This window comes from Fistularia commersonii, chromosome 16 (genome assembly GCF_037954325.1).
Source record: "Fistularia commersonii isolate RoL2024-O1a breed Wild chromosome 16, RoL_Fcom_v1.0, whole genome shotgun sequence".
NCBI lineage: Eukaryota > Metazoa > Chordata > Actinopteri > Syngnathiformes > Fistulariidae > Fistularia > Fistularia commersonii.
Window position 1 is genome coordinate 17,626,177 of NC_141299.1, and position 24,168 is coordinate 17,650,344.

At 44.9% G+C, this 24,168-nt stretch overlaps 2 protein-coding genes across 7 annotated transcripts in view; both read right to left on the reverse strand.

Moving 5' to 3' along the window:
• Nucleotides 1-1,434, reverse strand: part of rabgap1l (RAB GTPase activating protein 1-like) — a 122,259-nt gene extending 120,825 nt beyond the window's left edge. For 2 of the 3 annotated variants that reach the window (XR_015107311.1, XM_086162396.1), the window contains exon 1: nt 1,348-1,390. The gene's annotated coding sequence lies outside the window, so the exon portion shown is untranslated. Of the gene's footprint in view, nt 1-1,347 lie in introns of all 3 variants that reach the window. The other variant, XM_086162397.1, reaches the window with a different exon arrangement.
• Nucleotides 1,435-1,919: 485 nt separating this feature from the next.
• fam163ab (family with sequence similarity 163 member Ab) lies at nt 1,920-21,583 on the reverse strand. Of its 4 annotated transcripts, XM_086162404.1 has the most exons (5): nt 21,231-21,583; nt 5,474-5,557; nt 5,222-5,243; nt 4,014-4,128; nt 1,920-3,915 (listed from the first exon to the last, which is right to left on the reverse strand). In XM_086162404.1, exons 4-5 carry the CDS (start codon nt 4,104-4,106, stop codon nt 3,517-3,519), a joined length of 492 nt encoding a protein of 163 aa, XP_086018530.1. In that variant the 5' UTR covers nt 4,107-4,128; nt 5,222-5,243; nt 5,474-5,557; nt 21,231-21,583; the 3' UTR covers nt 1,920-3,516. The 4 variants fall into 4 exon arrangements, with proteins under 4 accessions (XP_086018530.1, XP_086018531.1, XP_086018529.1 ...); XM_086162405.1 differs by lacking the exon at nt 5,474-5,557 and having other exon boundaries at nt 21,231-21,572; XM_086162403.1 differs by lacking the exon at nt 21,231-21,583 and having other exon boundaries at nt 5,474-6,087.
• Nucleotides 21,584-24,168: the final 2,585 nt, after the last annotated feature.

A 24,168-nucleotide genomic window follows, 5' to 3' on the forward strand; every position in this document is an offset into this window, starting at 1 on the left:
ACACCAATGCTGTAAATGCCTTCGTGCAACAGCCATCAGTTCAGGTTGGTGTTTGTATGTTAAAGACGCAGGAGAGGCTGAACGGGCGGTGGCTTTCTAGCGCCCTGACATTTAACAAGATATGTGATGGATCTTTAACACGATAATTACCGATGTCACTGCAGTGTTGGAAACCAGTTCAGTTAGTTTTCAGGTTACCGTCCAGTCACGTCGGGTTATCTGTCGCCTCTTGTGCTTTTGTCCCTTCTCAGATTCTGTCCATAAGGACCGCCTTATGTTCCTTCGTCTCTTGAGTTGTCAAGCGGGTTAATAATGGGCCGCACATCGTTGTCCGTGACGGGCTGTAAAATGTGAGGTCATCGTTTCCAAAGACGACGACAAGTTTCCCAAAACCAAAACAGGCTCGCTCGAGATGAAGTCACACCTACGCTTCTGCCGGTAACCAAAAGAAGTCTTATCACTGACCTGTTAAAACACTGTTTCGATTTAGAGATGTGAAAACGCAGAGATGCTTGCGCATTAAAAGGAGAATTCAAACTGGCCCACTTGCTTTATCATATGCAAACTTTACCTTGTACAAATCCTCGAAGCATCAAGTGCAATCACTAAAGTAATAACAATCTCAAGGACGCCGATCCAAAGTTTGATGAGCTGGCACTGAAAGATGCTCCGAAAACACTTTCGACAGTTGTCAGAGTGAAGAAAAGGAGGTGTCATCATTATTTGATGCGTTGTGTCATTGCTTTGGAGAAATTTCTCTGCAGGCCTGAATCACATCTTATTGCACAGAGCAGCTCCAGCCAGAAGCCTCCCCTCACCACCACCACCACCCTTTTATTGTTATTTCTAATTTGCAACGCGTCCTTTTAAACAGTTGTTAGTATGAATCGTTTGTGTGAAATGTCATTAACGCCTTTTTTCCCGGAGATGCAGCTGGGCAGGGCAGACTCCTGTCAGAGCGGCTAACGCTAGGAGAGTGCAGACAAAACACAGGCACACAAGCTAATCTCAAGCTAACTTGTCCGCGTCGGGAGCAGCTTTTGCTTCGTCGTGGTCAATATAAACACTTTAAGAGCACCTGACCCGCAAAATAGCCGCTCGCAGTGTGTAAAGCCTGCAAAAGAAGTCAATGAGAGGCTGGACCTGAGAGCTAGCATTCGAGCTAAGTTTAGCTAACACCAAGCAGCTCCAACTCCAAAACACTCGGCGCACTCTTTAAAAGGAGCGACATCTCACGGCGGCCGCCTCCGAAGAAATGCGGTGCTTAAAACACACTTTTCATCAACGCTTTTCGATATAAATGCCTTGGATTGTGCGCAAGTGTTGAGAAACAAGCTGTCAACTTACTTGTTGGAACCGTTGAGGAGTTGCTCGCTAGCTGTCAGAAGAGTTGCTGCAAAGATCGTATGTGGAGAGAAGAGGCATCACTCTGTCACCGAATAGCGACACGCTTTCCGCTGTCAAATGTTTACGTGTTGAAAATTATTATTTGCATGCTGATTTTATTTTCTTCTTTCTTTTCTCTTATTTCCTTGCCTATTCATCCGTGTGTGCAAATACGTTCTTCATAATCTTGTAATGTCAAATGTTGTTGTGAAGGGGAGTTTATTCCTGTTTTGCAGCATTGGAAATGTCATGTTTTGTTCCTCCGGTATTGAACGAAAATGTGTGAGTTTATGTTAAGTTATGAATAAAACGCTATGAAATCAGATATGTTTTGTTAGAACTGGTCCTTGTAATGTCAAGCCGAAATGATAACACAGCTGTAGGTCAGATTAGACTTCCCAGGTCAAGAGCCCACTGAGTTTGGATTTATATTTTTTATTTTTACAAAGGATACGTGTGTGTGTGTGTGTGTGTGTGTGTGTGTGTGTGTGTGTGTGTGCAGCCGTGGGAATAATCACACAAAGCACGTCCAAGCACTTACAAATCTTTAATTTTCAAAAGTTAGCACTGTCAAATGTTACTGTTTCATATTCATTGTGTAGTTTTTTTTTTTTTCTTTTGGTTTCCATAACATCTCTAAAAACCTTTTAATTTGAATTTCGAAGACAAAAGTATTAAAAATAGATAGTCGGTACGATGGCTAAACGATAATAACACCGATTCCCTGTCACAGTGAGATGAAGAAACATTGGATCTGCTCCACTGAATCCTCTTCCGTCTTCATTCAACCGCTTCAGACGTCGAACACGGAAATGATGGAAAAGACATTTAAATGAAGAGCTGAACAGAAAACCCCGCAGAATGAGTCCTGCCGCACACAAATAAATACAGGACAAATATCACAGGAAATACTGTCATCTATCGCAAGCAATGCTGGCTGAGTATTATATAGAAAATGAGCACTGCAGTTCTCCATCACATAAATGTGGACTCTTTTCCTTCACGATATAAAAAAAATAAACAACATGGTTATTTGCATTTTAAGAGATTCAACATTAGAATAGTACAGGAGTAAAGTGGGGTGGGGGAACCAGACGGCACGACCAGGAACTCCTGGAATCATCGCACATCATGTCGTCGAAGCATCTCAGTACGTCAAAAACACACAGGGGGAACCCGGAGACGTGCCTGTTCATTGCTTTTTCTCGTACATATTTACATTTCAAACTTTTTGCATTACCGTCGCCTCGTCCTTTTTGCAAATGTACACACTAAGAGGCAAGAGGCTTCGCGCGATCGGGTGAAACTACGTATGCGGAATCCTAACACCGCCGGTTGTGCACCGCGCTCGCGATATTCCAACCCTAAAGTTACACGACGGGTCGGTCGATGTCCGTAAAAGGACAAATCTGCAGCGCTTCGCCAGACGTCGTGCATGGAGACGGCTCCGGTGCTTCGACCTCTTCCCCGTCACCCACCAGCGTCCAGCTCCGCTTTCGGAAGTCACGGATTGCGGGAGTGAAAAAGGATGAATTGTCCAAGATAGCCCTCAGTCGGTAAAGACACAGTTAACAGTCAGCATAGCGCGTAACCCCACTTTTTTCCGAGTGATAAATATACTGCTTATAACCATGAATAACAGAACGGTGAATAGAAAACATCAGTACGGATGTAGACGCTGTACATAATACACTGGGTTAAAAAATAATACACACTTTGGTGTGAATGAACCGACGGGGCGTCGCGTTGGTTAGCGCTTTCGGCCTCGCGGCGCCGAGGACCCCGGTTCGATTCTCCCTGCGGGTTTCCAAAAACATGCAGCAGGTAAAGTGGAAGAAAATTGGCCAAAAAAATCACCCCGAATGAGTGTGTGAAGGGTTGTTTGTCTGTGAATGTTTCCCCGCGGTTGACAGTCGAGCAGTCCAGGGTGTATCCCGCCTCTTGCGCGGCTCCAGCATCCCCCGAGTGCAGGATAAGCGTCAGACGATGGATGGATGGATGGAAAACCAACATTTATTCCACCAAATAAACGGTATAGTGTTACGTCTAAAACACGCGGGCTTGTGTTCAGCAGACACCCACACGCCGGCGCATCGTGCGTGAGAAGGACTCTCAGAGGTGACCTCGGGGTCACACCTCCGTGCTAATGGCTCGGGTGTTGGTGTAGAAGTCGGGCGGGCGGCTGTGCTGGACGTCCCTCAGCAGGGAGCCTCGGACTGCGGGGAGCGGCATCGCCAGGGCCGGGTTTTCATAGTGCGTGGGCATGTAGGTGATGCGCTCGCCCCCGTTGCGCATCTCATCGGTGGTGCGGATGTAAAACGGGGAGTCGTAGGGGGAGCAGGTGGGGCAGTAGCTGCGACGCCCCGCCACGACTTTCCTGGGGTCGGCGGATCGGACGGGCTCCGGCGGCGACAGGGACACCGGGGTGACCGTCGTCCCGTCCAGGCCCGAGACGCCGCAGGCGTTGCAGGCGAAGTGTTGCTGAGAGATGGAGCCGCTGTCGGACCCATTCTTCTTGCAGCAGTAGTACTGTTGATGACACCAAACGTCAGGGAAAATATCGGCGGCGCAAACGCGGAGATCTTCTCCACGTCCGCCAATCGGATTTCCCGCAAACACAGTCGTACCTGGAGTCTACAGTAACAGAGCACGGCGATGATACACAGAAGTATCACTGTGGCCAGTATTCCTCCGGTTATGACAACAGTTCCAGCTGTCATCCGACCAGCTCTCCATCAAACTCTGGCGGGACGACGGGAGACGACAGATTAGCGTCTCTAGAATGAGGTGGACTGCAGGTGTTTAGTCACATTTATTTATCTTTCAGAATTAAATAATTTGGCAATGTATCTGGATGCATAAATATATATATATATATATATATATACTGCTCAAAAAAATAAAAGGAACACTTGAACAACACAATGTAACTCCGAGTCAATCCCACTTGTGTGAAATCATAGTGTCCACTCAGGAAGCAACGCAGATTCATTTGGACTTGTTTTAAGGACATTACATCAAAGTTGGATCAGCCTGGAGTTTGTTTTTACACTTTCATTTGGAGTGTGATTCCTAATCCAGACCTCCATGGGTTGATACAATTGATTTCCATGGATCATTTTTGTGGGATTTTGTTGTCAGCACATTCAACTGTGTAAAGAGCAAAGTATTTCATAAGAATATTTCATTCATTTAGATCTAGGATGTGTTTTTTAAGTGTTCCCTTTATTTTTTGAGCAGTGTATGTATATATGTGTGTATGTTTATATGTATATATGTATATATATGGACATGTATGCATGTGTATATTTGCCTTTAATAAAATGCATCTCCAAAAGGGAAATTGCTCTCTGCTCGCAAACAAAAGTGGATTTTATATAAAAATAAAGAATAAAATAGCGACTAATAGAAATAAAATAAAAAAAATGGTAAAAATCAAAATAAATGAAAAAATTAAAGGTACATAATAATATATGTAATATGTATACATGTGTATTTACATGTGTGGATTACATGTAGTATTTATGCGTAAAAATGAAGACCATGGAGCTATTATTGAATTATTGCACAATTATTGCATTATATGCCTACTAATATATGCATAGAGATATACATATTTCAGCCATGTTACAAAGACATTTGAAAAGACAACAGAATTTTTTTTTCATCAGTTTCGATCCAAACACCAGAGAGAAACAGTGAAACAATGCATTTTTAATCCCTCAAAAACTATTCATTACAGCTGCAAAGACTAATAAAAATGTATTATAGACTCAAATCAAAACTTTCCAGACTCACAATTCAAACCCAGATGTTATTTTTATAGTTTACTCACGTTCAGCAAAGTTGCTTAACACCTGAAAAAAGAAAAAAAACAGACATTAAGGATAGATAGATAGATAGATAGATAGATAGATAGATAGATAGATAGATAGATAGATAGATAGATAGATAGATAGATAGATAGACTTACATCAGAAGAGTGTTTAAAGTTGTATTGGCTGAGTGAAGGTCAGAGGTCAGAGGTCAAAGGTTGAACGAGACAATGCATAGATAGATAGATAGATAGATAGATAGATAGACTTACATCAGAAGAGTGTTTAAAGTTGTAAAGGCTGAGTGAAGGTCAGAGGTCAGAGGTCAAAGGTGGGACGAGACAATGCATAAACATCTGAGGGGAAAAGAAGGGAGGGGAAAACCGGAGCAGAAGATGAGAATGTGGATTGAATGATGCAGAGATCTGTTTCTCCACTCGGTGGCAGTAAGAGAGAGTAGATCGTCTTTGAAAGGCAAGACAAACAAACAAGGTAATGTGCTGTTGAAATTCAATATTTGTATGTGGTTCCTCCCGTGTGTCCGGCATCGAGGGGGTTCAAGGGCAGCAGGACGCGGCCGGGAGGAGAAAACGGGACAAAAAAAAAACAAAACAAAAAAAAAAAGAAGAGTTATGTGAGTAATAAAAACGCAAAATACATGTAACAGCAGGATTAATATGTTGCGCAGGCACGTGTGTTCCTCTTCTGTCCCCGCAGTGCACGATGATCAATCATATTTAATTTAAATCAGACGTGCACGCCGGCAATTTGCCCAAATTTGCCCAAACAAATATGAAGGCTTCCATTAGATTCAGAGGATGGGAAGCCAGGAGAGGGAAAGGAGGTTGTCACCAGAGGGCAGTGAAAAGAAAGAAAAAAAAAAAACTCCCTCTGTCATCGGATTTTATTTCATTTATATATTCTATTCTATTTATTTGATTTCTTTTCTTTTGCCTTCTGCATAGGCTGATTCCCTCCCAGCTAGCGTCTGCCCTCGGCAGCATGTCTGCCCGGCTGCCGCCGTGTGCTTCGGACACAACGGGTGAAGCTTCTGACCTGGTCATGGAGCTTCTGTGCTCCATCATGATGAGCCGCTGATCAATAAGGAGGGTCTACAGCACCTTGAGCCGACCCGGTGCTCATTCGGCTGCTGTATTCAATGAAACCCCCGGTGGAGATACGACTATGCGCATCAAATCGTGCATCGGGGATCCGCTACGGGCCCCTTCTTGTTTTCTTTGACGACACATGAGGTCAGACGGGAATCCCCATGGATTCCGATTGTTTGCAGATGACATTGTAATGTGCGGTGAGAGCAGGAAGCGGTTGGAGAAACATCAAGAGAGGTGGAGGTATGACCTGGAAGAGAGAGGGATGAAGGTTAGCCGCAGAAAAACAGAATACATGCGTTTGAATGAGAGAAACCCGAGTGGAACGGTGAGGCTACAGGGAGCGCTGAGAGAAAAGGATGGAGGAGTTCAAGTGTGGAGGGTCAACAGTACGAACCATGAAGAGCGTGGAGGTGAAGAAACATGCAAGAAGGTAGAGAAAGTATCAGCCACGATGACAGGAGAGCTGTAAAAGACGGAAGTTCAGCCATGTTTTCTGGTTTAGAGACAGGCAGGTCTGGAGACAGCTCTTCAGCACCCGTTCAATTCTGGAAAATGACTACAGTAACTTGTAAGAGTACTACAGATGCAGTATTCGCTTTAAGAATGCTGGTAGAGAAGTACAGAGAAGGTCAGAGAGAGCCGCATTGTACCTTCGGAGACCTAGAAAAAGCTTACGACTGGGTGCAGAGAAAGGAACTGTGACTGCACAAGTGGCAGAAAAGTATTTTACACTGGTGCAGGACATGTATGCCAGCAGTGAGACAGTGGTGAGGTGTGCTGTCGGTGCGACAGAGAAGTGATACATCCAGCAAAATGTTCCAACACAGGAGAAATATTCATTTTGCTTCACAGGAGGTTGTGGGGCAGTTGGGTTTCTCTTGGGGAGTCGCGGCACAAAATGGCAAACGTGCATCGTTTATGCCAAGAGAGAAGGAATCGCAGTGGAGCCGAAGGGACTCCTTTCAAACCGTCTTTCACTCTGCGAGGTGACGGCGCCTGTTTTACCAAGTGAACATTCTGTCACTTAAACGCCCCGTCTTGTGATTACTTAGCTATTTCTTATTAATGCTCCTAAAGTGGGATTGCTCCAGATCTTCGGCAGAGGGAAGAGTTTTTAAAAGAGAGTGATTTATGCCCTCCGATGTCGCACTTGCATTGCTGAGGGTTTGCTTTGTGGAAGCAATAAATAATTCATCCACCCAGAGATGCCAATCTAATCCAATCTTCTTTTTGGCTTAAAATCCATCTCAGCGACAAGGGTCCGTCGGTCGCTCCAGAATATTCCCTCGATAAAAACAGATTTCTTTGAAAATTTCAACTCTTAAAGCGGTGAAAATGTAATGGGCTTTTTCTGCATCGCAGCTGAAACTCAAGGCATTTTCGTGAGTATAGGTCGACCACATCTCCGACGTTAGCGACAACTTCCATCCGCGTCATCTCAGATTTCACGGCCGTATGTATAGCATTTGATCGGTGCATCCGTGGATCCAGATGAGCCGGCGTCGGTCCCGCCGGCTTCGATCTGCACGGCTCCCGCGCTGATTCATCAACCGCCGCTCCTGTCAGAAAGTCAGGTCTATGCGAACACCGAACGGGGGCGCGGCTACCGGCCTCCTCTTCGGATCATCCATCATGACCTTCTGCAGGAGGTGCAGATCTCAGGACTAGCCCGCCAAACTATTTTTCACAATTAATGCCCGTTTGAGGCTCAGGAAGCAGAAACCCGAGTCGAAGACAACGCCGAGTTCACTTCAACTGAACCACTGCGGTGAAAAGTAAGATATCAGCGTCACCCGTCTAACCAATCAAATCCATCGAGGACGCTACTGCCGCCGTCGGAATCCAAGCGCTAACCACCGCGCCGCCGTGCCGCTTTGTTTATTTTCCAAATCATTCGAGTTCAAGTCGGACTTTCGACTCCAACTCTGACTCGGACGTGACTTTTAAATCGAGGCTTTCGCGTTTAAACCCGGATTCCCGTCGGACTCGGTCGGCTAAGATGAATCCCACCCCGCCCGGGCGGCGAAGTGTGCCACATCTCGGCACGTATTCCTCTGGAAAAAACAAAGGTACGACAGCGGCTGTCGTACCGAGAGAGAAAACAACCGGCGCATCCAAACAGGATTCAGAGTCACAGTTGAAATGTAATTTGTCTAATCCTGTTATCTGTGGTTCCAAAGGCTTTTCTCTATCTGCTTTCCCTCCCCGTCATTTCTGCAGTGGGTGTGGGCATCCGTGTTTGCACAGAGCGCTGCTTTTGTCCAAGATCAAAAACGGTGTGGGAACAAAACGGCAAAAAACGTGAGTTAGCAATTAAAAACCCGACGGTGACGCGTGACGGTGACGGCGAAGAAGACCGAGGTCACGGCAGCACTTTCGACCCCCGCCGATACATATTTGATGATCCGGAGCTCCGAATCGTGAGCCGAGGAGGTCCCGACGTTAAGCGGACGTGCACGTGGAGAGGAGATGGAGGAGATGGAGCCTTGGAGATGCCGAGGTCTCGCCGTTGATGAATAAGTGATACGCGCTCGTCCCTTGAAACGGCCCAATAAAAACAACGTTCTTGTTTGCTACACGGCTGGCGTCAGTAAGCTCGCTACTTCTTGATCCATCAATTAGCTTCATGCTACTTTACGCTATTTTGCAAAATCAGAGTATTTTAATCGCAAGTAGGACACCCTTGGATTATGATCGACTCTCTCGATTGTTATTATTTGCATCTGAATATTTCTTTCCACGGTGCTATTACGGTGGTTTTTGCAGTGCCATTTTACCCCCAACCATCTCCTCCTGAACCTGAACCAGTTTATTGAACTGAATCAACCGGCAAGAAGACGGGTGTCCAACTCATCAAGGAACACTAAGTCCAAATTTTTCCTTTGTTTTGGTGCAACGGAGAGCAGGTCAATGATAGAAATCTTTATAGGTGATCAACTGTTCCTTCAAGAAATACATGATGAACAACCAGAGATTCATGAAGAAAAGTAAGTCCAATTTCAGCGACACTGCTTCACTTGTGTCTTCTCAGTTTTTCGCGCATTTTGTTGCATTTTTCGCCACGGCCAGTCTCATAATGGCACTAAAACTTGCTGCATACAGGCTTCTCTTTAACCTCAACCAACAAATAAGAAGAGGTCCATTTTTTGGATCCAAACCCTTCACTCCATGGCTACTTTTCTCTTCTTTGACAACGACATCTTGCTGCTGCGGGTGTCGGAGCCGACAGAAAAACAGGTACATTACTAACAATAAGACAAAATGCTATTTGCAGACCCGGAAGCCGCATTGCTGCCTCTGCTGTAAGTTGTGAGTCACATGGTGTTACGCCATGTTGCGAACACTGAGCAAAACAGTGCAGACAACATAGGAACTGCATTTTTATTCAAAAAAAAGGTAATTCATGATTTTTATGTATTTTTTTTAAATGTGTTCCACGGGCCGGACATGTAAATGATAGGGTGAATGATGGTATGTCTCTATGTGACCCGGAAATGTGAGTAAATACCGCAAATTCCAGACTTTAGAGCACACCTTTCTATAGCCCGCATCTACTTATATAATAATTCAATTTAAAAGCAAAAAGAAATTGTACATAAATAAGCCACACTTGTCTATAAGCCGCAGGTGTCCCCGCTGAAACGAGAGATATTAACGCAGCAAGATGTTACAGGAGGGACTTTGTTGAAAACTTTTAATTAAATAAATGACGGTAACAGCTACAACTACAGATGCCCAGCTTTTGTGCGGCAGCTCTATTTCCTTCTTCGACAGCCAGAACGATCGCTTTCAACGTGAAAGTCCCATCAAATGTATGTCTGTCTTCTTCACGAAGGGGTTGTGTGCAAAAAGCGCAATATGGCTGATCTGAAGAATTATCGTAAATGCGAGCGAGTTTGCCAAGACACTTTCATTTGGAAGGAAGCTAGCGTAATTACCCTATAAAAATCCATAAATTAGCCGCATCGTTGTGAAAGCCGCAGTTTTCAAAAGCGTGAGAAAAAAAAAAAAGCTTACGAATTAACGGTAGTCGTATGTCTCGATATAATGTCTGAACCAGAGGGTGAACGGTTGAACGTGTCTTCACGTGGCTCTACAGCGACCCTGAGTGCACAGCAGGAGGTTTAGATAACAAATGACAAAATGTAGGGAGGAATAATCTGAAAAGCAGCTGCGCCGCCTTAAATAAAACCCGTGGTGGTTCAGCCAGAGATGTTTCCTTCCACATCACGGTAAGAAGCAAACAAACAATAAGGGGTCGGAAGTCACTCCATCCTGTAACATACAGAATATCATAAGACGAAAAAAACACGACGAAAATTCTATGTACAGGACTGTCTCGGAAAATTAGAATACTGCGATAAAGTTCTTTATCTTCTGTAATGCAATTACAAAAGAAAAAATGTCATACATTCGGGCTTCATTACAAATCAGCTGAAATATTGCAAGCCTTTTATTATTTTGATATTGCTGATTATGGCTTACATCTTAAGAAAACTCAAAAATCCGACCTCAAAATGTTAGAATATCATTAAAAAGTAATTTTTTTTTTTTTTTTTAATTGCATTGTTCTGTAATGCAATTACAAAAGCAAAAATGTCATTAATTTCAAATCAACTGAAATATTGCAAGCCTTTTATTATTTCAATATTGCTGGTTATGGCTTACATCTTAAGAATGTCAAAAATCCTATCTCAAAATATTAGAATATCATGAAAAAGTTATCTTTATTTTTTTAATTGCATTATTCTGTAATGCAATTACAAAAACAAAAATGTCATACATTCTGGATTCATTACAAATCAACTGAAATATTGCAAGCCTTTTATTATATTAATATTGCCGATTATGGCTTACATCTTAAGAATGTCAAAAATCCTTTCTCAAAATATTAGAATATCATGAAAAAGTAATTTTGGTTTTTTAAATTGCATTACAGACGATCCATTTTCTGAGACGGTCCTATCTATATGGTTGTATGTATGCTTCCTTCTATTTTCCACAAAACTACAGATTCTAGTGTAAATAACAAAAGATTAGGTGCTTTGATTCCAGTCGACCTTGAAACGCCGGCGAAGGCTCTTCCGGAGCGGGACGGGCCCGTGTTCGGTCCGTCCTCTATCGCCGTGGTTACCGTCAGTAATCGCCGACACCGAACACTCGGCTCCGGTTACTTGATTCTGTTTGAAGTGTTTTGCAGGAAGCGGCGCAGCGCGGTCCGAAGCCGACTCCCCGCAAGGACCCTCCGGGGGCCCATCAAGGTCTCCGATCAATACGGCCGGTAAAACCGCTCCGTCCCCCGACGACGAAGACGGATAGAACGACGCGTCGAGCGTCCGAAAGCGCTTCCCGACGCTCGGATCTACGGATTGCGTGCACGCTGTTGTCACGCGGTACTTCTGGCTACTGTGCTCCTCTGCGAGATGTTACCGGGAAGTACTTTAACTCACAGGACGACGCGAGATTAATTACTTATCGTCCATCTGTGCTTTTTTTTTATTCTCACTGTCAATTTTGCGATCTTCTCTCTCCGAAAGCGCCCGACACCAGCTGTTCTGGCCGGTTTGATGGTTTAAGACGTCCCAGCGGAGATCAGTCCTTCCCTTCGCATTATTCAGACGCACTCTTTATGGCCGCCAGGACCGCCGTCGCCGTGACAGCAACTCTCTCGCTTACCGATACTCAATGACTCCTCATCCATTATTCACGGGAAAACGTACACATTCTGGAGCTCTCACAATGAATAGATGCGCTGAGACACACACACACACACACACACACAACTATGTTGGTGCAATGCTAACAACTGTTTTTGTGATATAAAATTCAAATCATTATTTCTACACACACACACACACACACATATTCATTTTGATCAAACAAATATTCACATAAAATGTCTTGTATTTGTAATATTACTTGTGAAACGCTCTTTTACAAACACACACACACACACACACAACTATGTTAATGCAATGCTCACAACTGTTTCTACACACACACACACACATATTTATATTGATCAAACAAATATTCACATAAAATGTCTTGTATTTGTAATATTACTTGTGAAACGCTCTTTTACAAACACACACACACACACACACACACACAAATACACACACAACTATGTTGATGAAATGCTCACATCAACTGTTTTTGTAATATAAAATTCAAATCATTATTTCTACACACACACACATATTCATATTGATCAAACATTCACATAAAATGTCTTGTATTTGTAATATTACTTGTGAAACACTCTTTACAAACACACACACACAACATACAACACACACATACACACACACTCACAACTATGTTGATGCAATGCTCACAACAACTGTTTTTGTAATATAAAATTCAAATCATTATTTCTACACACCCACATATCCATACTGACCAAACAAACATTCACATAAATAAAACATCTTGTGAGACACTCCCTCTTTACAAACACAAACACACACACACACACACACACACACTTTTAAAGAACTCTCATTTACAACTTCTTGTTTTTACATTTGAGCCATTACATCTGTATTCAGTCAGACACACACGGTTTTGTCTTAAGAATTGAAGTAGCTCTAGTGAACAGTTCTGTCAGCGCCGGTCCGTCTCTGACAGAACCTCCTGCTCAGGATGTCAGAAGCACAACGGCTACGGAGAGCTGAGGAAGAAGTCGTGAAGACGGGATTTCCTTATAGATGGTCCATCTAACAGCACGATGAGCCGTCCTGATTCGGCCACCGGCGGGAACGCAACTCAGAGAGGAGCAGGAAGGGCTGAAAAGTCGTGTTAAGACGTGTTCGGCAGCCAGACTCTTTAACGCACGTTTCCCTGCAGCGACGGGTACGGCGTGTCTCCGCTCAGTGACTGACGGTGTGAAAATGTTGCTGATCCGGAGTGACATTGAACATTTGTTCTGCACACCCTGCGCTCCCGTCCTGCCGAGCAGGTCAGAATACATCCGCATCGCCGCTGACCTGAACCCGGAGGCCCGAGGACCGACCGCACAAACACACAACGTGAGAAGGACGCGGCGTGACAACGCCGCTTTTGGACGTCCGTAAAACTCTCAGACTCAGGAAAACGGTTGAAATGTATGTATTAATACAGCGATCCCTCGCTAGAACGCGGTTTACTTTTCACGGTTTCGCTACTTCACGGATTTGCATTGTGTTCTGCATTCTGATTGGCTAAAAAGTCACTCCGCTTCTTCTCTACCTGTGCGTCAATAACGTTGCAGTTTAATATGCACACGTATGTAAAACAGCTTGACAAATTTACATGACGTACGTGCAAATTCTCTTGCAATTTCCAGTTTCTCTAAAACCCATCATGTTGACAAAACGCTCTGGAGCGACAAAAGGGCCCAAAAGGCAGCGGAAGATGCTATCTATGGCAGATAAAGTTAAACTTCTGGACATGCTAAGGGAAGCTAAAAGCTATGCGGCTGTAGGTCGGCATGACGGAATGAATGAATCTTCCGTTCGTTCCATAAAGAAGGAAGAAAAAAACATAAGGACGACAGCAGCGATAAGTTTCACAGCAGCAATAAGTTTGGGAGGTGGGCGGTACTAATCTCCGCAATTTGAAGCCTTCTGTTCGATTGATGATTAAAATTATTATTTGACAGTACAGTACAGAAGTTATTTGTTGAAAAAAACCTTTCTAAAGTACAGTACTTTTATTTGTGAAACAAATGATTGAGCCTGTAAAATGGTTTGTTCTTTCTTTTCAATGTATAATAGAGTATTTAATTGTATAATAATTGTAAAAAAAAAAAATAAAGGTTTCTACTTCACGGATTTTGCCTATCACGGGTTCTTTTTGGAACGTAACCCCCGCGAAAAACAAGGCTTTCCTGTACTGTCATCCTTGTTATAAGCAGTACCGTATTTTGCAGAGCATAAGGTACACCATAATACAAGGCGCAATATTGATAAACGGATCTATTTTCATACATAAGGCGCATTGTTTTATAAATGATAAAACATACGGTATGTAAAGTGAAACAAAACGGTCCATTTAGTGGAACTTTATTCAACTCGTTCACTGATTCAATGTTGTCTTCTAACAAACTCTGTTCCCATACCAGAGGTCAGCGAAACCGCAGTACCTTCTGGTCTCTGATTGGTTTATTGTCCCCAGCGATGGCGGACGCCTGAAATTAGTGTGAGGTTGGAACGACATTGTATTCCAGCACCACATAATTAGATACCAAAGTCCACTAAATCATCTTGACAGATTTTGGAGAGCAGTGTGCCACAAAGAGCTGGTTGGAGGTCGGTAAGCACAACAAGAATTCATATATAAGGCGCACTGGATTATAAGGCGCATGGCTGATTTTTGAGAAAATGTAAGGATTTTAAGTGCACATTATAGTGCAACAAATACGGTCGTAGTATTCAAAATACTGTTTCCGTGTGTCCTCATTCAATAGGTATTGAATGTTGGGATGATCGGAAACTATAAAAGAAACCAAAAAGTGATTCGCCGTCCCGGATTCAATCCGGTTTAGTGTTCTGGTCTCATTTTGACGCGCTGAGCTCGGTGCGAAGCTCCGTCTTGGCGTGTCGGGGCGTCGCACGGAGACATTCAACACATTTTAAGAGATAATCTGAAGGGCGGCGGCGGCCCGGTTTGGGTCCGGCTCAGGGGGATTCAGCAAAGGATTCCACTTTAACCGAGGATATACAGCCTCGCTTCACCAGGCCGGAGGGGGTTCATTACCGCTCCTCGGCTCCCCTGCGACGCACCGGCTCCTCTTTCGCACTTGGCAGCGGCGAGTCCAACGCACACCCAGAAGAAGGGCTGGCGAGGGGGGGGGGCAGTTACTGTACCTCCGTTCTGCTGGTCAGCATGCTGCTCTCATAAAAAGGAAATGAAACGCTGCAGCCTCTATCTTTGAAGGAGTAATGAACCACAAATATTACATTAGCATGCAAAGCCATGAACCTTCTGTCTGTCACAGTTCGTATAAAAATCATTCGTGTAGAGATCGGGCTCGAGTCTCCGCGGGGCTTCCGGATGTCGGGATAAAATAAGCCGAGTAAGAAATCGGGCTGACGACACGCCGGCCCTGCGTGAGCTGTTGACGGGAGGGGAAATTATTTGCGAAATGAAGGCGCTGCGACCTTCTCCCTCGGAGGTGAGCGCCGCCGGAGGCGCCGTGACACACACCGGTATCATTTTCAACGCCGCTTGCAGCTTCACGTGTGGAATAATGACGCCGGGACGAAATCCTCATTGGGGGCGGCAGGGAATGCGCGAGGTTTACTGGAAAATAAAGATCTTAATACACTCTCAGACAAACAGTCCCTCTGAAGCTGTTTATATAGAAATGCACACATGTAAATATATTGTGTACATAACAGACTGTTAGGGCGCAGCAGAGGAAATGCTCGGTTTGTCGTAGCAAAATGTAAACACTGGATCCAGAGGAAAATTGAACTAGCGTGCGTTCATGCTAAGGTTCGGCTCCCGCTGTTTGATTTTGAAGACGCTTTCGCCGCAAAGCTTTGTTTACTTCTGTCTTTTTGCGATCCGGCCTCGACGCCGCCGGCGCCCGGCCTCCGCGTCCTCCCGCCCCTGACCTGGAAATCGATCCCAGCCGTTAAATGCATCATCAGCTCCTAAAAATGCAGCGGGGCAGGAGAGGACGGACGGGAGGTTGAGCCAGTTTGCCGGCGGACGTCCCGACGAGGATGGCGGCCGACGTCGAAACGACGACCGCAACGACGAGGCTGCTTCTCACGCTTCTGTTGTCTGACATCTGAAATGGACAGATTTTCGGGGTCTGATAACCGAGCGTGTCCTGTGGGTTTCAGGCCATTGAGGCGTCACCCTTCTCCTGTTACGTCCCTCGGGGTCGTTGTTGTGTGTTTTGGGGTGTTTTCTTACGTTGCACTGTTTTCCCGCACTATGAGTTGCAGGTAGTTCTGAGCAGCCGAGAGCGTTTTTGGTCGTTGGTCCCTTTAATACTGGCAGCGATGGCGTTCCCAGAATCGCCAGAGATCTGGGGAGAGATCCATGCTAGGAGCCAAGGATTTTACACTTTTGCACTTAATAAATACATGCTACGTTTCCGTAACTCGTGTCTTCATACTTTGGTTCCCAACCTTTTGTTTGGTCTCACAGCCCTGGACCAGGACCTGACAACGTGCCCGGGCTTCGCGCTGTCACCCCAAACCTGACCTTACTTGTATGCTTCTTCAACTTCTTTTCCTTTGGATTGTTCCCACAGCCGATCCCCTCCTTCCATCTTCCCTTCTCCTGTGCATCCTCTTCTCTCATCCTCTTCTCCAAACCACCTCAGCTGGACTTTATCTCCAGCTTTGTCCCTATGATGGACCCATTCCTGATTCTCCTCGCTCCCAAAGAGGAATCCTCACATCTTCATCTCCGCCTCCGGTCTTTTCTTCAACGTCTCCAAACCAGACAACATGGCTGCTCTCGCCTCCGTCTTCTCCACCTTTCCTTTCCGGTTGATATTCTTTTATCACACCTTGCTTGAGCACATTCCTCCAGCTCTTCTCCACTCTTTCTTCATCGGTCTTTGTTAAAAATCCTCCACCTTCTTTATCTCCACTCCCCGCAGCCTCACCATCATTCCCTGCCTGCCTTTCCACGTCATACCTCCACCTCTCAAGATGTTCCTCCAGTTGCTCCCTGCCTTCACGACACATCACGCTGTCATCTGCAAACATAAAACCCCAAAATAAGGAAAATGCCATCACCACCGGGGGTGTTGTGACGCATTTTGTAATAACAGTGCATTTTGTAATAAACGTCCAAAATGTAATTACTTTTTCATTTCATTTTGTAATAAAGCCGCATTTTGTAATAAACCGCCCCAACGCATTTTGGAATAAATTTTGCCGCATTATGTAATAAGTTATTACATATTGAGAAGATTATCACAAAATGCACTTGCAACTTTTTTATTTTCTAGGAAATGTAATAACATGGTGCATTATGTAATAACAATTCTAAAGCATAAGTTTGTTAATTGTATTTTATTTTACTTAAAAGTATTTGTAAAAGCTAGGCCTATCATTAGTATCACTGTACTAGCCTAGTAGCAGTACTTAGCAATTACTATCAGTACACTATTCAAAGGTTGCATTAACAGAGAATATTCTATCAATTCCATGTTATTACATTTCCTGGAGAATAAAAAAAGTTGCAAGTGCATTTTGTAATAATCTTCTCAAAATGTAATAACTTACTACATAATGCGGCAAAATGTATTACAAAATGCGTTGGGGCAGTTTATTACAAAATGCGGCTTTATTACAAAATGAAATGAAAAAGTGATTACATTTTGGACGTTTATTACAAAATGCACCGTTATTACAAATGCGGCTCAACAGGGGTCTTTCTGCGCTCGCACTTTGTGACAAGGAGTCTCCGGTTGTGCATCTCCGAATGGATGATGGCGTGTGGTTTTTTTTCGGTGAGTCACCACAGACGCAGCGGCCGGCAGCGGCGGAGTTACGCCGGCAGATAAGAGCATCGCTGCTCCGAAGGCCTCCAGCTCTGCCGACAAGCCTTCCGCCGACTGGCCTCGTCCGGGCAACAAACCCACCGCCACCACCATCTCCGACACCCGCCGTCTCTCCAAATCAACCAAAAGTTGCGCTTCCGGTCCAACAAGAGAAGCGAGGCAAACTACGTGACCAAGCTCTTATGTCGGATCTCAGAAAACCCGCATCCGCCTTCCGGAGGATCCCGTTAGTCGCGACAAGATGAGCCGACGCGTCCGCAGGAAAAGGCTCCGAGGACGCCGATTGGCCAATACTAGGCTGTTAAAAACACGGGTTCCAGGTTTTACGGCGAGAGATCCAACCATCTGAGTATCAAACCCCCCGAGTTGTTTCCGCTGAGAGGGCCGGTAGCTGTTTTAATACAGACCCGACTTTCAGAGTCTAGAATCTTCTATAATTGGTTCAGATAGTGACTCACTGTTGACAAAGGGGGTGGAAATGAACGGCGCCAATAGGATTAGCGCGTCTCCCAGGATCTCGGTATTTCATTTATTTTTGCACGACTGAAATCACCGGTTCATTTGTCGTCGTCGACAACGCGTAACACCGAGCTGCCGCACGTACCATTCTGCAGTTGTTTCTAAAACAACTGCACTATAAATCTCTTTTATCTTTATCTTTTTTTTTCTGAAGCCTTATTCCAATATCACCGTCAGCATTTCAGTGTCAGTTCTCAGGAGCCGTTGGTGATCCAGCGGTACAACAAATCTATATGTGTGTGTGACTGTCATAGCATTCAGTCCTGACGTGACTGGATGAATGAAAATGTATTTGTGGGTTTTGAAAAGCCAAATTTGTGATTTGAAAGTTTATTTAAATGTTTTGCAAACTGAATAATGGAACAGGATGACCTCACAATGTAAACTGATGTGGGGTTCCTCTTCGGACGGACGAGGGGCCTGAAAATCTGAGGTTTTCTCACTCGAGACGACGGACAAGTTCATTTTCTCAATGTCGCAAACATAATTTATCATTCCGTTCATCCCTTCACCATCTATATACCGCTTGTCCTGCACTCAGGGTTGTCAGGAGTCGCCACGCATGTGCCGTCAACCGAGCAACGCCAAGCGGGTTAGCCTTTCAAAATCCTTCCTCCAAAGAAAAGGTAAAACAAGAGTGCAGGAGCTGAATCGAGTAAGAAAACAAAAAAACGGGGGGGGAAGACTTTTTTTCCCCAATGTCACATTCAGAATCCATTTCCTCCACCTGTCAATCCACCGTGGCTCTTCCAGAGAGGCCAAACGTGGAGCGGCACTTTGAGACTGTTCATAAAAGCGACGACATGAACTTCCCTCTAAAAAGGAGGAGCTGGAGAAAAGGTGAAGGAAGAAAAATCCCAGGGCTTTGCCTCTCTGGCTGACTCCAGAGGGTCGTTTGAAAAGGGTGTCCGACCCTGATAAAGAGACATACGTTCACCCGTCTGGACAATTCGGGGTCTCCGATGAACCTCCGGCTGCAGGAGGAACCCGGAGGAACCCACCAGACACGGGGAAGCAGGAAGGCGCGCCTTATACATTTTCATCGTATGAATAATAACGATTGTTTTGCGTATCATTATCAGATCTTTTTAACGGGCCGCAGTCGGAACCGCGGGCGAGAAACTCATAAAACCGTCCAAATCTGTCCGAGCCTTTTCCGTTTCGCTCGGATCCTGAAGACCGCTCGCGGCGGACATTTAAAACCCAACGTCACATCTGCGGACGTTTAATTTCAAGGCTTGGTTATTACAGCGTTATAATCCAATAACGCGGTCAATTAACCGGGTTCTCCAACGGACGACGCTAATTATCCATCAGCGTGCGAATCGGCACGTGCTCGCGGGCGGGAAACACCGGACTTTCATCGGTGTTTGTGAGGAGCGAGGAAATTCGATTGAAACTAACGGATCCCTCGCGGTTTGATGGGCGCGAGGTCTAAAGCCGCCTCCTCGCCAGGCCGCCATCTTCGCCCTCCGGGGGTCGAACCTTCGGACGGACACTTCCTGCCCGCGGCTCGTCTCACCTCTGACGCGTGAAAACGGGACGGTCGACCCGGAAGGCGAGAAATAAACGACCCGACGGCCGAGAGAACCTTGAGGGGTTTTCAATAATTCACTCCTGGAGCACTTTCCACGGCTCGCCACGGCGGGCGCCACCCGAAGATACAGGAAGACTCCGGGATCAAGCGCGGGAGTCCAACGTCAGATCTACAGAACGGCATCAAAATAAGAGCGAGCCAAACCTCCAGCAAATCAAAAATGTGGGTTACGCAATTTGTCTGCGACGCCTTCCCCGCTGCCCGAGCCTTGACAGCTCTGACTGCAGACACCTCTGGGAAATCAGCCCACTTCCTGTCGTGTCACAGCCGGGAGGAGGCGGAGGAGTTCAAATGCGGCGGGCGGAGACGGGATCCGGAGGAAGGAGGGGAGGTGGGGAGCTCCACGCCGCTTAGTCAAGCTGCGTTTTCCATCCTCCGCCTCGGCGAGAAGTGGGTCAGAGCGGCGGAGCGACCCGCTGCCGGTTGCGGACGCCGAGCATCCGATGTGCTCTGCGTAAACATGCGGCGCCGTGAGCGGCGGGGAGGAATCCGCTGATTCTGCAGCGACGCTTAGGGCAATGTTTTCACAACCAGAACAGACCTAAATCACAAGACGCGTCCATGGGATGTCACCAGCGGCGTGCACGCAGGACGCCGGACGCCTTCTCCAGTGAAGATGTGGATCATAGAGTAATGGAACACGATAGTAATAGATAATCCCTCTAAAACCTGGATCTTTCGATCCCGAATCGTCTTCAAATCCTGCGGCCGAACCCCCAGAACCCCCAAATAACAAACAGTGCAGGTGAACAGGAGCCGCAGCAGCAGCTCAAGCTTCACTCCTCACCATCACTCACACCAAAAGGTCACAGCAGGGAGGAGATAAAATTAAATTAAACCAAAGAAAAAAAAAATTGAATTCAATGCAATAAAAAGCCAAACCCTGAAGAGACCCTCCTCACACACACACACACACACACACACCCCAACAGCGAGAACATCCACAGCGGCTCCAGCACCGTCACTCCGACCAAACTGCACCCAAAGATCACAACCAAATAAAATGATGCTACAATAAAATAATACTCTAAAATGAAATAGAATAAAGTAAAATGAAATTCAATTAAGCAAAATAAAATAGTGCAAAACCAAATAAAATAACATGAAATAAAATGGAATAGAATATGATAATTGTATTACGTTTATTAGATTTAATTATGCATAATTCAATACATATGATAGAATAAAATTAAATCAAAAAAATAAAACGAAATATACTCCAAAGGCGAACCCCGACATGACCCACCCCGCCGCCCGGAGGCCTTCGGTCTCGGCCCACGTACCTTGTGTTTACACGCTCCGTGGAAAGCCAGAGGCATCCATCCATCCCCCCCACGTCCCCCGGGGGGCTGCGGCGGGACCTCCCCTCCCTCCCCTCCGCTCCTCGGCGGGGCTACAGGTCGGACAGGCGGACGCGGGGACGGGACATGGCGCGGGGGCTGCGGGCCGTGCGGAGGACGCGGGCGGATCCGGGGAGGAGGTTCTAACCGGCACGCCCGGCGGCGGCGGCGGCGGCGGCGGCGGCAGCGGCGGCGGCGGCGGCGGCGGGCATCTCCCTGCTGCAGGACGCGGGCTGCTGGTGGTGGTTGGGGGTTGGTTGGGGTTCACGGAGGTCCGAGACGTTACCGGGGACTCATCCAACAAGTGACCGGACGAGGAGGCGCAAGAGCCGGCGCCGGATGGGAGGAGGAGGAGGAGGAGAGACGGACCAATGGGCGCCGCTGCTCGGGTCCGTCAGAGGAACCGTGCAAAATGCAAGGATTACACGCGCACGCGCACGCGCACACTGGGCGGATATTTTTCCACGCAGAACACGGGATAGCGAGTGTTTGGAATCACACGTTTGACCGACAAACCGATCACATGGACATGAATTGTGTCCATGTGAGCGGTTTCTTAGACACTTTGCTTAACGTCCATTCAGTCATCCATGCATTCAGTCATTCATGCTTGCACTCATTCATTCATTCATTCGTTCATTCATTCATTCATTCATTCATGCTTGCATTCAGTCACGCATGCTTGCACTCGTTCATTCTTTCATTCGTTTATTCATTCATTCGTTCATTCATTCATGCTTGCATTCAGTCATTCAATCATGCATTCGTTTATTCAGTCGTTCTTTCATTCATTCATTCGTTCATTCATTCATGCTTGCATTCAGTCATGCATGCTTGCACTCGTTCATTCATTCATTCGTTCATTCATTCATTCATTCATTCATGCTTGCATTCGTTCATGCATTCGTTCATTCAGTCATGCATGCTTGCATTTGTTCATTCATTCATTCATGCATTCATTCATACATTCATTTGTTATTCAGTCATGCATGCTTGCATTCATTCATACATTCGTTTGTTCATTCATTCACGCTTGCATTCAGTCATTCAATCATGCATTCGTTTATTCAGTCGTTCTTTCATTCATTCATGCTTGCATTCAGTCACGCATGCTTGCACTCGTTCATTCTTTCATTCGTTTATCCATTCATTCGTTCATTCATTCATGCTTGCATTCAGTCATTCAATCATGCATTCGTTCATTCATTCGTTCTTTCATTCATTCATTCATGCTTGCATTCAGTCATGCAGGCTTGCACTCGTTCATTTATTCATTCGTTCATTCATTCATGCTTGCACTCAGTCATGCATTCATGCATTTGTTCATTCATTCGTTCTTTCATTCATTCATTCATGCATTCGTTCATTCAGTCATTTGTTCTTTCATTCATGCATTCATTCATGCATGCTTGCATTTGTTCATTCATTCATTCATTCATTTGTTATTCAGTCATGCATGCTTGCATTCATTCATGCATTCATTCATTCATGCATGCATTCATGGATTCATGCATTCATTCATGCATGCTTGCATTTGGTCATTCATTTATTCGTTCATTCATTCATTCATGCATCCATTCAGTCATGCATTCATGCATCCGTTTATTCATTCATTCGTTGTATCATTCATTCATTCATACATTAAGTCATGCATGCATGCTTTCGTTCATTCACTCATTTGTTCATTCATTCATTCATGCATACATTTATTGATTCATGCATTCAGTCATGCATGCATTCATTTGTTCATTCATCCATTAGCTATAGCGATTATTCTCCAGTCAGAGTCGTTCAGATGGAAATGATACATGTCCATTGCCACTGTGCTACACATTCATTCACTCATCCATGCATCATATCAAGCCATTATTCAACTGTCAGGGTCGATCACATGGAGATGATGCATGTCCATTACAAACTTTGCTTCACATGCGTTCATCCATTCATCTTCCATAGTGGTTATTCTACAGTCGGGGTCTCGGTGGCTCTCAGGCTCGTTCATGTCATACAGACGAGCAACCGTTCACCCTCACGTCGCATAGAGACATTCAAAAGTTCACACGGCAAAGAGAAACATACCTACAACTACTCACTCGTGTTCACACTTTTATAGAGACAAAAAAACATGCACACGTCATATAGAGATATGCAAATATTCACCCTGTCATTACCATTTACTCATTAAAAGGTCATGAAAATACAAACAACCTTTCATATCATATCAAGACATGAAATATTCATCCTCTCATTCCCGCTTAACAGAAATATAACCATTCACCCTCTTATTCCTCATTCACGTCATGAAGATACAAACAACAGCAGGAGGAAAATAACATGAGGAAATCAAATTAAACAAAAATAAAAACAAAGAATTAAACAAAATTTAAAAAAGCAAAATAAAATGAACATTCACGCATCATATCGGGACATGCAAATATTCATCCTCTCATTCCCGCCAGTCAACATTCATTCTCTCATTCACATCATGAAGATTCATGCAACAATAACAGGGGGAAAATAAATTAAATTAAACTAAGAAAATATAGAATAATAATGAAATAAAATCAAACAAAATAAAATTAAACAAAATAAAATGAAGCGACATAAGATTAACATTCTCATACCATACCGGGACATGCAAATATTCATCCTCTCATTTCTGCTTCACATAAAAATATAACCAAAAGAGTGTCGAAAGAAAATTTGACTACGTCCTATTTATTTACGAAGACGCACGGGAAACCTTTGTGCTCGGCGTGTTTGCAACAAATTTCGGTATTTAAGGAATATAATATTCGGCGCCACGACGAGACTCATCACAGCGAAAAAAATGACAGCTTGCAAAGAAACTGAGAAGAGATAAGATCAACCAATCGCTGAG